Source organism: Haemorhous mexicanus, chromosome 1 (assembly GCF_027477595.1).
Source record: "Haemorhous mexicanus isolate bHaeMex1 chromosome 1, bHaeMex1.pri, whole genome shotgun sequence".
NCBI lineage: Eukaryota > Metazoa > Chordata > Aves > Passeriformes > Fringillidae > Haemorhous > Haemorhous mexicanus.
The window spans coordinates 138,550,973-138,568,132 of NC_082341.1; the positions used below are offsets into that span (position 1 = coordinate 138,550,973).

The following is a 17,160-nucleotide window of genomic DNA, read 5'->3' on the forward strand; positions in this document are numbered from 1 at the left end:
TCAATCCAAAAAGATAAATTCTGAACCCTTCAGTGACACTTCAAATCTCACAAGGTGACCCTCCCAGCACAATCTTCTGAAGCTGCCTTCAGCAGTGTCCTCAGTCTATTTTCCTCTGCAGTTGTTGCAAATTTCCTCATGTTCCCAATCTTTGTATAATTGCTGAAGTTTCCTTTCACAGTTAACTTTTTCTGCTTTAAATTGTTTCTCTTCCATCAGAAATTCCATCCTTGGACATATTGAATTCTAATACTGTACCAATTATCTGTCTTCCAAGTGATCTTTGCATGTACTTGCCCATACCAAAAATCCTTTTCCTAGGGTGCAGAGCTAGTAAATGGCTATTCTGACCTTATGTCCCTGCAGACTTTCACTACGAGCACCATCCCTCTGGAGACATTAAGGTTTTTGTCTACAGGTTCCTTTATTTTATTTGGGCCACAGATTTCCTGGGTAGCTGACTACAGTCATTCTTTTAATTCATTTTTATCTGTCTATCCTGAACTACATGAATGGGATTTTTTTTCCCCTTCCAACTGAAATTTGACAGTGAGGATCTGTGATTTCTCCTAGTCTCATGTAGAAATTAATTGTACAATCTATTTCAAATCACAGACTGAAGTATTTTACTGTGTTTGGGAGTGTTTTCCACTTTCCATATAGATTTTTGTCATTTCTTGGGGTACACCCTAGGAAGCAATTGCTTTTTTTTTATCATTCACTTATATATGATCATGACCTAACATTTCTCTCTCCAGACATGATTGCAGGCTTCCTCTGACAGATCTCTTTAGCTCTTTGGCAACAACTTAGCCACTATTTTTCCTTAATCCCATCACAAAATTCTACTTACACTCAAAGACTTTCCTACTTAGGAAGGCAAAAAAAGTTTCCCATTTTTCTCTATAGTTTCATTTTGTAAAATGGTCTGAGTTTATAATTTTCTCTCTGTCAATTATACATGGACTTGACATGGGATTATCTGATACACTTCAGTCATGCTGGATGCAATTTAAAGTAACTGAGTCAAATGCTGTATGCTGAAAGAGGCACAGGTCCCTGAGTTCAAGCACTCAGAGTCTGCTCACTGTCTGAACAGAGATTTTTATGTGTCAAGGCTTTCCAAAATAGAAAAGAAATATTTTCATCATTCTTTACAGCTTAGAAGTTGTTAAAAAATGAGAGAGTTCACTTCTTATTTAGTCATCTCAAATTGAAGATGTGGTTTAATGTTTTTCCCCTCTGTTTTGTCTCCAGACTCAAATTCCTATGTGCTTTGTTTCCTCCAAAATATGAAGCTACAATTATTGGGAAAATGATATCTCAAAATAGCACAGAAAATATAATTATTCTGATGTATGCACCTCTAATGGTGCCACAGCCTCAGAAAGTACACAGAGCTAAAGTAGGAAGAGATTGCAGTAGGGATGATGAAGAATGTGAAACAGGATTTTTTCAGTACACAAAAAAAAAAGACTGAAGGAGAAGTTTGAGGCCTGTAAAGTAAGGGATAGTGTGAAAAAGGTGACTACAGAATGATTTATTCATTGCTCCCACAATGCAAGAACTAGAGCATTGCAGACAGTTTCCAGGCAAACAAGAAAGAGGAAGTAATTCACAGCACAAATTTAGACTAAGGGACCCATTCTATAGGATACTGCAGGGACCTGATGTATATACTGGCTCAAAAAGTCATTAGAAAAAGTGAATTTGGTTTGATCTAGCAATGGCAATTAAACACAAAGAGGTCTAACTCAGCCTCTAAACCAGCAGTCAGCAAAATAAAGGTGTTCTTTCCCCTACTTTTCTTTTCTTACATATATTTCTTAGGCATTGGTGTTAGCCATGTTGACAGAGGATACTGAATAATTGGATCTTTGTTTTTTTTCCTGATATGGCCGTTTCGATTTTCTTGTGTTTGTTAATATTTGCCTCTGGTCTGGGACTTGAAAAAAGGAGTCTGACTGCTAGATTGTGTGGATGTTGAAAACCCGAAGTTTGTGTGACTTATCTAGCATGGTAGATTCAGTTCTTTAAAGTAACATCTCTTTCCTCACTCTGAAGTCTTCATCTATTATAAATTTTGGTTGGCTTTTGGCAAAAGTCTAAGTAGCTCATATCAAAGCTGGTCTTCATCATCCCAGTTAAAGAGCTTAACATTTCATTAAGCTTTTTATCTTTACTACTGCTCAATAATGTACTTCTCCTACCAAAAATATTCTAACTATGGTCTTAGCTTAATTATAAATTATTTTAAATCAAATAGTTGCATAACTCAACTGATTGCTCTGCTGACCTGACACACTTTTATGAAACCTCAAATTTAGTGATACTCTAGAGAGGTTCATGCAGGAGCTACATATTTGCATGGGTACAAGCTAAGACAGGAGGTGTCTTTAGTAGACATTGGCACCAGTAGTTTAGCTGTGCAGTCTGTACCTTTTGGCTATATATGACATTTCATAGAGTTAAATAAGGTTTAAATTAAAATTTAAAACATTCTCTAAATATTTACAGGGGAAAAAAATGTTCTCATATGCTCATTTGTCAGATTCATTCTTGGAGAACATTCTTCTCTCTTTCCATGCATACAGAACTGAACTCATCTGTGTATTAAATGACCCTGAATCTGAAGATACTCCCCAAACTAAATACAAAGATATTAAGATTATTATGCATGGAGAGACTGAATAAGGAGAGCTATAGAGAAAGTTTAGTTTATTGACTGAACTTTATTCAAACATTAACTAAAGACTTGCATTACAAAATTAAGAAAAGTCAACTATTTTTGATGCACTGCATAATAGGCAGATGTAAAAAAAGTATTCAAATAACTCATTTGCTCAGCTTAGCGGGTTGCTTTTATTCTAATTGAATTTTGAAGAGCTCTCTAAACAAGAATGCTGGTGCAGAATCCTGACATTTGTTAAATCCACAAAGGATTATTTTAGAAAGTAACAATAGCCAGTATTCATACAGAAAAAAAAAAGGAATTTTAATTAACAAAATGTGTATCTTTTTTGTTTTTTTTTTTTTCTGAAACAAAAGAAGCAGGGTAGAAGGGAAGAAACAAGCAAAGAATTAATGGCTTGATTTTTAGGGTTCTGAAAACCCAGAGTTCCTGAAGAATCACCCCAAAAGAAGTGGGAGGAATATTTCTCAGCTCCTCTATGAAATAGCTCATGTACTATTTAGCTGAAATTTATGGAGGAAGATGTAACAAACATACATTTTTTAAAGAAAAACTTAGTTATGTTGATTATTTGGGTGTTATTTTTAGCATATCATTTTTATATAATAATACTTCAAATTAAATATACATTGTTTGTGAAATATGCCATTCAGCTGAGCTGTTGCCCTGATTGCTTTTATCACTCCAGCATCAACTCCTACAATTTTTCCTGTACATTTTTTCTCCCGTACAAAATATGATACAGATGCAAGTGGGTGGGAAATAAGCACAATATAGCATTTCTTTGTGTATGAATATAAATGTGCATGTGCATGTAGACAGACACACGAGTGTGTACTGCCGAGGGGGGGGCTGCAGGTGACCTGCCTCTTTCATCTATCTGTAAATTGGGCCCTGGGCTTCTGGGTAGGGGAGTCAGAAGTTGTGTTTTGTACCACCCTGCACTCTTGAGTTCAAATCTTGATGTGCCTTTACTAGTCCAAAATGGTTTGAGAAGCCCTCTTACACAGCTGACAGTCACCAGCTGAGTCAGATTTTAGGGGTTCTGTCATCTTCTAGGTTTGGTTCTGATATTTTTGTGGCTGTGTGTAGTTCCTATTGGAGTCCATTGGTTTTCTATTTTCAGTTGGCATTGGCTGTTAACTCCTCTGGGACTGAAAATTCATTCATTTGCTATAGTTGGTACTCTGGCATTGCAGTCACGTTGTTTCAAATTTTTGTCCATTGTGTACAGAGGCAGCCTAGGCAGCTGGCCTAAACTAGACTCCTAGTTTTGGTATGCAGAAGTGAAATGAGATGACTTGGTGCATACAATGGCCACACAGCACAGCAGGGTTGCAAATACCTGAGCTAACTCCAGGCAAACAAGTGACATATTCTGCAAAACTATTTAGCCTGGCCAGACCCAGCACTGATGTAGTTTCCAGTACCTGAGTTGGGGCTAAAGTACTGGGTCCATTGTGCTGTGTAAGTAAACATATTATGTCACTCAGCATGAACCATTGGGAGTTGGTTTTTTTCACTTTCTCTTTAGTTAAGAGACTCTTTTCTTCTCTAAACCAGAGAGACTTAGGTGAGTCACTTACCACTAGCAATTGGGACTGCTATGACCCTTGAAAAATAGTAGAATTCTTTGAATTATATTGGTGCTGTTTTTTATTTTAAAAAGCTAATACAAGGAGATAAAGAAAGAGGCACACATTTCAGTGTCCATTCCACTGAGGAAATCAGAATTCTCACTTCAATATGCCAGTCTGAAATAACACAAGTGAAAAGGAAGTTGATACCAACTCTCTCTTAATATAGAAACATATGAAAAGATTTGTAGGATGTTGTTTGCTAGTACATTTGAAATATTCTATGCTGATGGAGATTATCCAGATGGCAGGAAGTTTTTGCTGCTGATTTACTGGGGATAGTGTAAATTTGGTGCCATTTCTTTCTCTGCTGCAGCCTGAGGTTTTTATCTGCTGTACCATTAAGATTGCAAACTCTTTTAGGAAAAAAACTCAAATTATGAGTTCATGTAGTGTTTTCTATATTCATGTCCAACCTTTCTTGTTCTTCTAGCATTATTGTTAACTAAATATGCAGCAAAAAGTAGCCAGATTCTGAAACACAATTAGCAAGTATTGTATAATCCTGGCAAAACTGATCAAAATTGTGAACATTATTCACAGGCCTATGCTTATTAGTGGTTTTTCAGATGAACAAAATTATCTTGAGGTTGAAATCAATTATATGCCTCTCACCATTTTATTTTCAGTTATTTATTCTTTAGGTGACAGCCTAAATTGTACATGGAAGATAATGAGACTCATATCTGAGGCATCTTTGGAAAGTATGATATTTTTAGATCCTCTTAGATGGGACTCCTTACTAGCTGGAGAAGTAAAATTTATTTCTTAAAGGTCAGCATAAGTAAAGAAGCTTAAGTTATTCAATATTTTGTAGGATACACCAAATGCATTGCCAAATTTGTATCGGCACATCCGGTCTGCAATCAAAATTAGCTAGTGCACTAGTAGCAATAGTAACAGTAGTAGTAGCATCTTAGTTAATGAAATTTTACTGCTTTCTATCTGTTACTCTCAGTCTCAAAATGCTAGATTGTGAAATGGTGTCCAGTGTGGCCTTACATGTACGAAATGTGAATGAAAGCTTTCCAAGAGTTCCAGGTTATGCACACACATTAAACCTCCATATATGGTGTTTTAAATCCCAGTTGAACTCATGAATATGGTGATAGTATGGCTAGCTGGCTTTCAAACAGCTAACTGAGGAAATGTTATTTGCAGCACAGTGACTCTGAGGTCAAATAAGTTCTTGTAAAACTTCATACTTTACATCTGCAATTCAAGCCCTGCCTGGCAGTTTTAAATCTGTAGCAGTGTCATACCTGAGAGAAGGTTCTACTGTATTACAGTGTTAAATCACACGGAGTGGAACCCTGGCACTGAGTCCAGTTGGCACAGTTACACAAATCCATATTGGGATACACCAAATCAGACTTTGGATATGATTTCTGGCCCATTTGAACTCCTGAATCAGAGCATCTTTGGAGGTTCTCTACAACTTTAAGCTGATACTGTGCTAGAGACTTGTTTGAAAATTTAGCAGTAAAATGATCCAGAAGCCTTCCAGTACCCAAAAAGGGGGCCTACAAAAAAGCTGGAGAATGACTTTTCACAAGGGCATGTAGTGATAGGACAAGAGGTAATGGGTAAAAATTGGAAAAGGGAAGGTTTAGATTAGATATTAGGAAGAAATTCTTTACTCAGAGTGTGGTGAGGCACTGGAACAGGCTGCCCAGAGAAGCTGAGAGGGTGCCCCACCTCTGGAAGTGTTCAAGGCCAGGCCAGATGGGGCTTGGAGCAATGTGGTCTAGTGAAAGGTGTCCTTGCCCACAGCAGGCAGGTTGGAACTAGATAATTTTTAAGGTCCCTTCCAGCTCAACACATTCTATGCATTAGAATGTGTCCTGATATTGTATTTGCTCATGTAGACATAGCTGTGGATAATCAGATATAAACAAATTAAAGAGAAAAATAAAATTGTTTTTCATTATTGGCATTTAGGGATTCATGGATTGTGTGAGCATGTCTGAAGAGACACTGCTATGACTAAAATACCATGGAAATGAGAGACATTTAATGACAACAGCACACATTCTTCTGCCAGAATTACAAATAACATGAAAACTGACAAAATAAAACTGAAATCTATGATTTTGTCAGACAAACATGATGTCAGCAGATAAAAATATATTTAAACTTTGCTTGGAAAACATTTTTATTGTTATTTCTGGATAGATTCTGGTGCCCAACAACTGACTCAGATTCTAGTCAATGAGTTTAGTGCTGACCATTAAAATTAAGGTGTTTCATTAGTGAATATGGTCCATTTGTAAAATCCTAGTTAAGGTTTAAAGCATTTGCACCCTATACATTTGCAGCCATAAGAAGGGATATTTATGACATCATTAAAATGGTGTGGCTTCCACTGACATTCTGGATCTCTGAGGCATTCAGAGATTTCAACTCTGCCAGCTAGCAGTAACCATGTGGATGATAACCATAAGGTTCTAGATGTAACCATAAGATGGGTTCAGACAGGCTGGAAGCCAGGTAGGCTGATGGATGGAGCTGGTTACCTGTGCACTACACAGTGCAGGCAGTCTGAAAGAGCATGATTTACCAAAGAGATGTGGCAAGTCTCTGCAGTGCTTTGCAGAGCATAAGGAGCCTCAGAAAACCCCGTTTGGTTGTTCTGCACTGAAATCATGCACAGGACTCTGGCACAAAGTGTTTTCAATGAATGTAATCTGTGGTCTCAAGATAACCTAATAGGCACAGAACTTTGCAAAATCACACCACCTTAATATATATTAACCTTCTACAGGGTATTTCAAAATTACCTGACTGACTTGCAAGACAAATGTGTTTTCAACGCTGACATTTGGACTCACCAAGGCTATTGACACTTGATGATAACATATTAGTTTTGAAAGACAAACATATTGAACCAGACCTGCTCTGTCCTTGGCAAACTATGTTCTCTCTAGTCACTGCAGTTCTTGAGTGCAGAGAACAATATGTGACAGGTACACAACTTGCTTTTAACCCTGTTGTTTACATGTTCATAATTTTACATGTTGTTTGCAAAACATGTTTCATTTAAGCAGGATGCTATTTGTATTCTTTTTCTGGCAGAATACAAGCATAAAGATCATAGATTTCTTTTCTGCAGTACATCCTCTTCAGTAACATCAGCAGATTGCAGCCCCAACAGAGGTTCAGGACACCATGCTCCACAGGCCACTCAAGTGCCAATAGTTCTGTCCTGGTTTTGTCCCTACTGAAGATAGAATTATACGGGAAACAAATCATGTTTCATGAAATTAGAGTGTCTGAAACTAATTACACTCTCCTCCTCTAAGACATTTTGAAAACTTTCAGTAGACTACACAGGCAGATGCAATAATATAATTTGAGCATATAAATGAATAACTACAGCTTGTTTTTAAGCTTATGGCCATGATGAATTATGAAGGTCATCCTCAGAGACAAAAAGGTGGATTGGGATCAAAACAGAGGAAGCAGATAGAATGTATGCATTTATAACCAAAAAAAACCCCAAACCAAATCTAACAAAACCCCACCACTTGCCTTTAGTTTTTCAGACTGCTTGATATTTTGCCTATGTGTTTCTTTCTCAACACTTCTTTCCTCAAAAAAGCATGCAGCTTTTTATTTCTGTGCTCTTGGTTTCTCTCCCTGATGAAGCATTATGAGGTAATACTTTTTGCCAAGCTCTAAGACACCTTGTGATTTGCAGATCACCTTGTGATCATAAAGATGTGAAATTATTTTAATCCAAACAGAAATAGTCAGCAGTGCAGAGCTTCTCTCTCCAACCTCTTAGCTACTTGTGAGCTATCTACATTGCGTTGCTTCATGCTAGCCCATTAAAAACTCCTTTTGTTATCCACAGAAATTATTGCTTTATTTTTGTTTTGTGGTTTTCTCATAAACATTGGAGGGGAAAGTAAATATATTTTGTTTAAATGAGAACAGACAGCTTTCACATGTGATTAATTTTAGCATTAAAGCAAAAGAATTACTTGTATAGATTTCCTTTATGTTCATTAAAGAAAGCTTAATGCAGAAGAGAATGCCAACTGCAGGACAAGCAATCCAACTATATTGTTTAAGAAACTAAAATTGGTATCTTTATGCATCTGAAAGCAGCCTATGTTTCCAAGAAAACCAAAAGACTTTTCCATTTCTATCTTTTAAACCAATTTTTATGTTAGAATTTCCCAGTTTTATTTTTAGAAACTGAAATTTGTAGGGTGTTTGAAAGAGATGAAGTGAGAGTAATTTCTTTCAGCTCTTCAAATCCATATCCTTGAAAATGTGCAAGACTTTGAAATTATCTCCACACAGGCTAAATTACTTGAAAGTAGAGTCCCATTGGCAGAGACTGTTAAGGTGATGGGATCAGTGGAACCACTATTCCCATGCAGGAATGTTGCAATTGTGTACCAGTAAAGGACTCCTAAGGTGGGTGTGCAAAACAAGCAGTTCTAGGAGAATCCTGTTTTGCTGATATAACTGCACTTGCACTAACAACTAGGGAATTCTCCCAGAACAGCTGTGTCAGTCAGCAAAGCTATTTTGGTATAAACCTGTACTGTGTACCTAGCTTGATGTTTGGGGTGGAGTTGACCTTACAGTAGAAAATGCCTAAAGAAGTGGGAGAATGGAAAAATTTACTGTTATCATGTAAGCAGACAGAAAAGTGTACCTGCATTCTTTGGGACTGCTTAGTAGGGGATGCTCAGAAAACCCAAAATGTATGATTTCAATAAAGCAGAATTTGGAAAACTTATATCTAACTGCTAGATGTAGAAATAACGTAGGGATTATTGTCATATCATGAAAATCTAAGAAGAGTAGGAGACCACTGAAGGTCAATGCTGCATGGGAGCTATTGCCCTGGGATGGAGTTCATGACAAAGGTCATGATGAGTCAGGGACCAACTATTTAGCACGGTCTGTTGTGATAGGACAAGGGGTAATAGTTTTAAACCAAATGAGTGCAGGTTTAGATAAGATATAAGGGAAAGGTTTTTTATAACAAGTGTGGAAAATCTCTGGAACAGGTAGATGTCTCAATCCTGGAAACATTCAAGGTCAGGCTGGATGGGGCTCTGAGCAACCTGGTTAGTGGAAGGTGTCCCTGCTGGTCACAAGAGCATTGGACTAGATGACCTTTAACTGTCCCTTTCAACCTAAACCATTCTATGATTCTTTGATCATGATCAAAAAAAATACTAAATCAAGAACTATGAATTTTTATAAGATAGGATTCAGTAAAAGCAGCCATTATATTGTGAAGGACCTTGTAAATTTCTGGAATCTGACCTTTTAAAGTGCTGGGCTGGAGTTGGCACTTGGCTGTCTCTGTAGGGAATGAGGACAGCCAGCACAGTCCTAACATTCAGCAAATCATAGGCAATAGCAGCTTGTTACTACATGTTACAGGTTTTCATACATAAACCCTGTTTTACACTAACTGGGCTGTGGTTTTAGTGATCTTTTCAGTGTATTGTTTTAGCTTTACACAAAGGGAAAAAAAGGTTTAATTCAGTAATAATAGCAGTTGTATATTCCAGTGATACTTAATCTGGACAAATTACTGGAAATTGCTTGAATAATTGGAGACTCAGTTGGAGAATAACATTTACTCCATCCAATACTGGTATTTAGTTTTCCTTTTGTGTCTTCCTAGAATTAGATAAATGCTGGGTTTTCAAAATGGGTTATTTTTTGGAGTGGGAGACAATTCAGTTAACTCTTTGAGGCCCTTGTCAAGTATTTCTTCTCTGTTCACATGTTGGCTGTCTCTGATTACTGAAGACTGAGGGCATAAGAGGAGACAAAAACTCAGTGAAATAAAACACAGTGTGGGAGGTGTGGGGTACTCTCCCTCCTGTTTTAAGAGGAAGCAGTTTGCCCTTCTTGTAGCCACACGTTGCACAGAGATTTCTTATAAGTGGGAATTCATTAGGAGTTTGAATTGCAATTTTAATATGTTATGCCTAATAGTTGATAGGTATGGTGCAAATGAAAGATAATTAACCAGCATATACAGCTCAGCAGCTGAATTGGTTTTTTTTGAAGACAATCATGAACAAAATAAATCCCTTCTGTAGCCAACAAAAGAAGTTTGTGGGCAATGCTTGACAGAAGAGGTGACAAAGAAAAGTCAATAACTCCTTTCCAGTCCCATTCCCAGGATACCTTCCTTAATTGCAGGTTAAGGGAGAAACTTTGGATCACCCTTCCATAGTGACTGCCCCAGGTAATCCTCTCCAAAATGTGCACAAGGGCTCAAGAACTCTTTTATGGCAATGTGTGCTTTTATCTTGTGTTCAGAAGCTGAAGCAGGCTTTCGGAATAATCCATAATATAGACAATAATAAAAAAATAATCACCATAAAATTATTGAGTTCTTCACTCCAGGGAATTATGACCTCTGGGTTCAGTACATAGAAATAGAAATGGGAAGTGAAGAAATTTCGTTTTTCCTTTTGATTTTTCTTTCCTTGATAAAAGATATGGTTTCATGAAGGAAACATCAAATCACTATTTTTCTGAAGCATCCCCATTTTAAGTCTAATAATTAGTGTTTTCTTGAAGCAAGCTTGCTGAAATACACCCAGTTACAGCTGAAACATGGACAGATATGGAGAATACATTAATTTCCAAGCTACTTTTTAAATTACCTCACATGGCATATCTACATGAAAAGAAAAAGGTACATTTATTAAATTCACAATTCTATTATTGGCTGGCTGTAATTAGAGTAGGTTGACACCAAGTATCCAGTGCCACAAATTCATCTTTTAGTAATTTTCAGGGAACACAACTAGTAAGCAATTGCTTCCACAGTTCTTTAGATGAGCTACAAAAGTATTTTATAATAAATCCAACCCTACAAATAGCATTTCTTTAGGACAGTACATACATTTATAGAAGGTGTTTGACCTTGTTCTGTTTGACCTGGATTCCTACAACATAGTTTCTTTCAGCAAACTATAAAAATGTTAAAAAAATAGCATACCTGGGAGTCTCTTGCTTTGTCTTAATATTTAGCATTGAGATGGGAATTTGGGTGCTGTTCCTTTAACAGAAATTTTATTCACTTCTACTTGGTGAAGCAAATCAATGAGTGTCAGTTAAAATTTAAACAATCAGCAAAACAACTGGGGGATGTTGTCAATGTCAGGGTAGCAAACTTGTTTTCTGCAGTTCAGGATGTGTCTAGATTGCCATCAATTAGATTGTTTGTATAATGCAATCATTAGAAACTGAAGACAGCCTCCCCAAATACCATGAGAATTTATGGATTTCTCACCTCAGTTCTTTGTGTCTGTTTTCATTCTCCCATTTAAACATTTATCTTAAAGAAAGAAAATTAGGACAGAAGCATATTGAGGAAGCTTGGATGGGATGGTGATCCAGTGTTTTGTCACAGATTTTTTTTGCATAGGTGCCTAACATCCCAATGTCTATTTGGGGTAATTTGCAATTGACTACAGATAGTTGAGGTTTTAGAGTGCTTTTCTTGGTATAGGCTGATTTTATCAATGACAGTAACAGGTTTTTTAATATACTGTGTAATATTAGCAAAAATGTAAATTTGTTGTTAATGGCTTAGAAGCCTCCTGGCTTCTAAGAAGGTATTATTTCTTCTACAAGAGATACTTCTAAGGGCATACTTACACAAGAATATTTATAAATGTGAAGTGAAAGTAGATGAAACAGATGTTCCAAATCAGTTGCTCTTTTTTGAACATGTATTCTAGAGTTTATTTATATTTTTGTAAGTATCTAAGTCACCCAACTGTTGTTTTGCTTTTCTCTGCATTCTCAATGTCTTTTCAGTTTTATTCAACTGTTTTTGTGAAAGTAACCAGTAGTTCATCTGAAATGTAATGAACATTAACTCATTTTTATTATCCAAATTCTCAAAAGCAGTCATGAATTATTATTTAATGGCATTTACTTTTCTGCCAAATCTCACATTTCTAAAAATGTTGAAGGAAGTTATTTTGTCTGCTTTAGTGTTTATAGATAGAAAAATCTATAGCCACCAAGTCTTTAAAAAATATCTTTAGCAATTATTTCAACACATTTTATTGGGTTTTGCCAATTACATAATTTTGTATATTAGATATTTATTATTATTACTACCATTACACTTTCTTTTAGAGTTGTTTGCTCTATAGTATTTCAGTAACATCTTTTTTAGAGTAAAGTGTAAACAGAAAAAGCTCACTCTGTCACTTGAAAATACTTTAAAGGATGTAATGCAAAGGGTGATTTTAGGGGAAGAGGTACTGCAGGCTGACCAGGTGTCCACCACTGACCTTGGCAGGTCTCTGTCCTCATGGAGTGCCTGTGGCCTGCCTCTCTTACAAGAGAGGTGTCTGTCTGTCTTGGCAGCTCACCTTCAAAACATCACAGGGAGAAGACAAAATTTGGCATGTGGCCAGAGAAACATGATGAGCAACTAAATACACATTTTGGAACATGACCTGAATGAGACACCTAAAAGATGTCAGAGCCTAGAGAAGCTGCCCTGGGCATCTTTTATAGCCAGTAAAGAAGAAAAATGAGATTTCTCTTCTTCTAAAATAAGTTCCTATGATGTTACATGAAACATGCTTTATTATACTGTAGTTATCTAGAAATCAAGTTATTGGGCAAATTGTAAAACTAGCTGTAAAAACTCACTGCTTTGCTGTAGATTGAGTGATGATGGTTCCATCCCTGAATGCTAAAGCTCCAACTAGTTTTCATTCCTCAGCAAAGTATGCCAGTGATAGTGTTGGCTGGTTTTAATGTCTTATTGTTATCCTTTCCAATCATCAGCTCAAGGAAATACACATGAGGGGTGTGAAGTGTATTTCACTCTACACACTTTCTTCATGAAGAGTTTCAGTTCACTTCAAACCATCATTCTGTCTGAAACGGTTGTTAGATCAAGCCCTAAACATTATTTAGAGAGAATTTTTTTTTCTATTTGAAAGAAAACTGAATGCACCCCAAGCCCCACATTTACTGTCATTACTGTTCAAAGGGCCAGTAAAGAAAAAAACAACCACGTGCAACGTTTCAGAGCACTTCTGCACTGTCATGAACTATAGTGGAATAAGTTACTGATGCTTCAAAAGATTGTTACAGTAGCTAGTACCTCTTTTTGATCATGCCCAGTGGTTTAATTTCTTAGCATTTTAGGGAAAAGTTTGCCAATTGCTATATATTCAATTAACATAACATACTGGATCAAAGAAAAAAAGGTAACATTAATTGTGTTGAGTAAAATATGTAAGTAAGCCTGGATAAAAGCCCCAAAATTATGTGATGTAGCTATAAGCAAATCCTCGAAGGACTGAATTTAGAAAAGGTACACTCATGTTTGCTAAGGAGGCAGGTGTGATTTAGAGAAATACAATTTGGCTTTAAGTGGAGAAGCCGTGAAGGATTTGCCTGCGGCTTGCAGGGCCACTTCCTCAAGAGATGCTGAGCCATTGACAGAAGCAATGGGCACAAGCTCACCCACAGAAGGCTCACGCTAAACATCAGCAAACATTTTTTCACCGTGAGGGTGAGTGAGCATTGCTGAGTGAGGTTTCCCGGAGAGGCTGTGAGTATCCTTGGAGATACTCAAAGCCGTCTGGCCCCCCGTCAGGGCAGCTGGCTCTAGTGTCCCTGCCTCATGACCCAGGGACCCCTTCCCAGCTCAGCCCTTCTCCAGTCCAGTGGGTCGTTCCCTATTTTACAGACCCCACCCGAGAAGACTCTCGCCCGTAAGCTGCAGGTGTGTCCTGCCGGCCGGGAGTGGGGGCAGCGCGGTCCAGCCCCGCTCCCCGCCGGGGCCCCTGCTGCGTTCTCCGGTCCGCGCCGAGCCACGGGGCCGCCCCTTCTACGGCCTCCCCCCGCCTCCAGCACCGCTGCGAGCCCCCGGCCGGCCCCGGCGCGCCCCTCCCGCCTGCTGCCGCGCAGGGGCCGCTCGCCAGCCCAGCGGCAACCGGGCGGAGAGCAAAGTCTGCGGGCGGTGCCTGCGGGACGTCCCGCCACCACCGGCCGGCGCCGTGCCCCGGTCCTGCCTCCGGCGCGTTCGGTATTTACAGCCGCCGCGGCCGGGCCGTCCCGCCCGCGAGTCTCGCACGACGGCGCCGTCCCGCTCCGCCCGCCCCGGAGCCCCGCGCCGCCGGCTGACTGCTCGCCCCGCTGGTAGGCGGCTCCGTGCCGGCTGCGGCGGCCCGCCCCGCCGAGAGCAGCGGGGCAGAGCCGGGCACAGCGGGGCACAGCTGGGCAGAGCCGGGCACAGCGGGGCAGAGCCGAGCTCCGCGGCGCGCAGCCCGCCCAGCGCTCCCCGCCGCCCTCAGCCCCCGCCGCCAAGACGCCGCGCTTCTTGTACCGCGCCAAGGGCGGGTGCCGCTCGGCCAAGATGGGCCGGCAGACGGCGGCCGGCGGGCGCGCCATGCAGCGCTCGCAGAGCCGGAGCAGCCTCTCCGCCTCCTTCGAGGCGCTGGCGGTCTACTTTCCCTGCATGAACTCCCTGGAGGAGGAGGACGGAGGTGAGGGGCCGGGGCACGGTGGCCGCAGGTGTGCGCGGGGACCGGGGGCGCTCCGGGGTCTGGCCGGGCTCGGCGGCGGCCGCCCGCCGCGAAGGGCCGGGGGTCGGCTGGGCGAGGAGCTGGATGGGGGACGCGAGTGATGGAGAGTGGCTTGGGCTGAGAGAGAGATTGGTAGCACCCTGCTTGTAGCTGGAGAGTGAGGTGGGATTTAACAGATGATGTTTATCGTCACACTGGGACTGAAGTTGCTAGCTGAACTTAAGTTATGTTGGGGGAAAAATAAAGGATAGAGGGTCTTTCCATTCTTTCCATTTTCTGCTCATTCATACGAAAAACAAACCACATTTTCTCGCAGGTGCTTTTCTGACAATCCGCGGGCTTGTTCAGGTATCCCTTGCCTGTCATTACAACGGAATTTGTATAGAACGCCAGAGTTGAGCATCTGGCCCCCAAGTACCCTTTCCTTAGAGGCAGCAGTGTTGGTGGAAGGCTTATGAGAGAAATGCAGTGGATTTTGTCTGCAGCCATGCCCCCCAAAAAGATTTGCTATTTGGAATGTGCAAATGTAATAGTTATGTATGGCCCCAAACTGTGTCCAGGATGGAACTTGTATTTCATGAGTTTGTTTTGGGTATACTGGTTTCATAAAGAAACTAAGCTGTTGTGTTTAAATATGTTTATGTATAGAATGAACCGATGGGCTTTCCCTTGTTTTATCAAACTAATTCAAGATTTTTAATTTCATTAGGATTAATGGAGCAAATTGCACCTTCAATAGATTTGAGCACTATAAAACAGAAAACCAGTGGTGCTATGCAAACACGTATCAGCTGTGTCTGTACACCATTCGTTATCTATTTTAAATATCTGCACGTTCATTTATCACCTTACGCATTTCAGGCTGAGAGTTCAGTGGGTAATGTGTGTCCTCAGTCTTTGTGTGTTTTATCTTTTCATGTGCAACAGTCTCTGATTTTTTTCCCCCAAATCATCTCTCATTTCTGACTGAATCCCAAGGCATGGTCCCTCACCTTTTCCCTGCTCTTACTCTGGGGCTGGCCAGCTTGCCCCTTTCAGTGGAAAAGAAGTGGCTGCCCCCTGGGGCAAACTCTGCTGTCCTTCAGTACTCTCATCTGCTCCCTGCCTTGAACAATGAAGTGAACTGCAAAATATTGCCAGTAGACTGCAGGGTAGGCTTCAGATGGCATTTTTAATACTATTGATGTGCTAATAAACACTATGGATGAAAGCACACCCTGAAAATATCATAAATTATCCTAAACATGTTTAGGTATTCTTTAAAGATTATTTTTCTTTATCATTCCTAAAGCTTTTTCTTTTCAGTTCTGATTTTTAGATACAATAATTGCATTAATCTTGTGTGAAATCAGAGTATTGATTTGTTTTGTTCTACTTGGTTTTCTTTACTTCTCTAGGAAGCATTTAATTTATTCCTTGGTGGAATCTGTGTTTGCTTAGAACTGTTCACTGGTTCAAAGAAATATAAAGTACATGATAGTCAGTAGAGAAATATCTGTACATTTAAGGATAATTGTAATGATTTATTTATTTTGTGCTGGCAAATTATTCAAAGAGAAGTGTTAAAAGATTGTATAATGATGAACATGTCACATATTGTGTTGATTTATGTTATCTGATCCTGTTTAGTTTAGGCTACACTTGAAAATGCATTCCAATAATTCCCATGAAAAAATTAGAAATGGAAGTGCTATGCAGTTTTTTATGGATTTGAGTTTCTCCTACCTCAATTTAGTCATACCAGGTTACTGAGGGAATGGCAGGCATGACATGACAAAGATCATTTGCCAAGTGTTCTCAGTGGGATTAGAAAGAAAAAATTGTGATGTGTTTTCTGGATGGCAAGTCACCTCTGCACTCAAAATGGAATTTGTTGTCTTACGAGTGTTTATACAATTATATTGATGTAATGTAATTAAAGTGGTTGTGGTACATACTCCCATGTTCACATACAAATGTTCTTTTACAGTTTAACCTGAAAAAGGTGTCAAACCCACTTCATAAGTTAACTGTCCTCATGATGTAATTATTTCTACATGTAGTGGATAGCTTAAAAAAAGATAACCTGTTACAAGAGTGCTTTTCTTTTTCTTCTTTTTTTTTTTTTTTTCATTTCACACTCAGTCATATTTTTAATACAAATAGAAAATCTAGAAAATCTGACCTGTTGAGGCATTTATTTGAGATACTCTCTTGAAGACTTTTTTTATTAACTGCTGAAGTGGATATACTGGTCCAGAGGTGTATCTTTTAGTGTGAAAGAATATGAGTA

General features: G+C 39.3%; 1 protein-coding gene across 2 annotated transcripts in view; it reads left to right on the top strand.

The window, feature by feature from the left end:
* Positions 1-17,160, top strand: part of RIMS2 (regulating synaptic membrane exocytosis 2) — a 446,152-nt gene that overhangs the window by 410,957 nt on the left and 18,035 nt on the right. Inside the window, exon 1 of one of the 2 annotated variants that reach the window (XM_059865137.1) lies at positions 14,618-14,849. The exons of the other annotated variant lie outside the window; for it this stretch is intronic. Coding sequence (XP_059721120.1) covers positions 14,720-14,849 — 130 coding nt within the window. The 5' untranslated portion in view covers positions 14,618-14,719. Of the gene's footprint in view, positions 1-14,617; positions 14,850-17,160 lie in introns of those variants that run through there. 2 annotated transcript variants of the gene reach the window in all.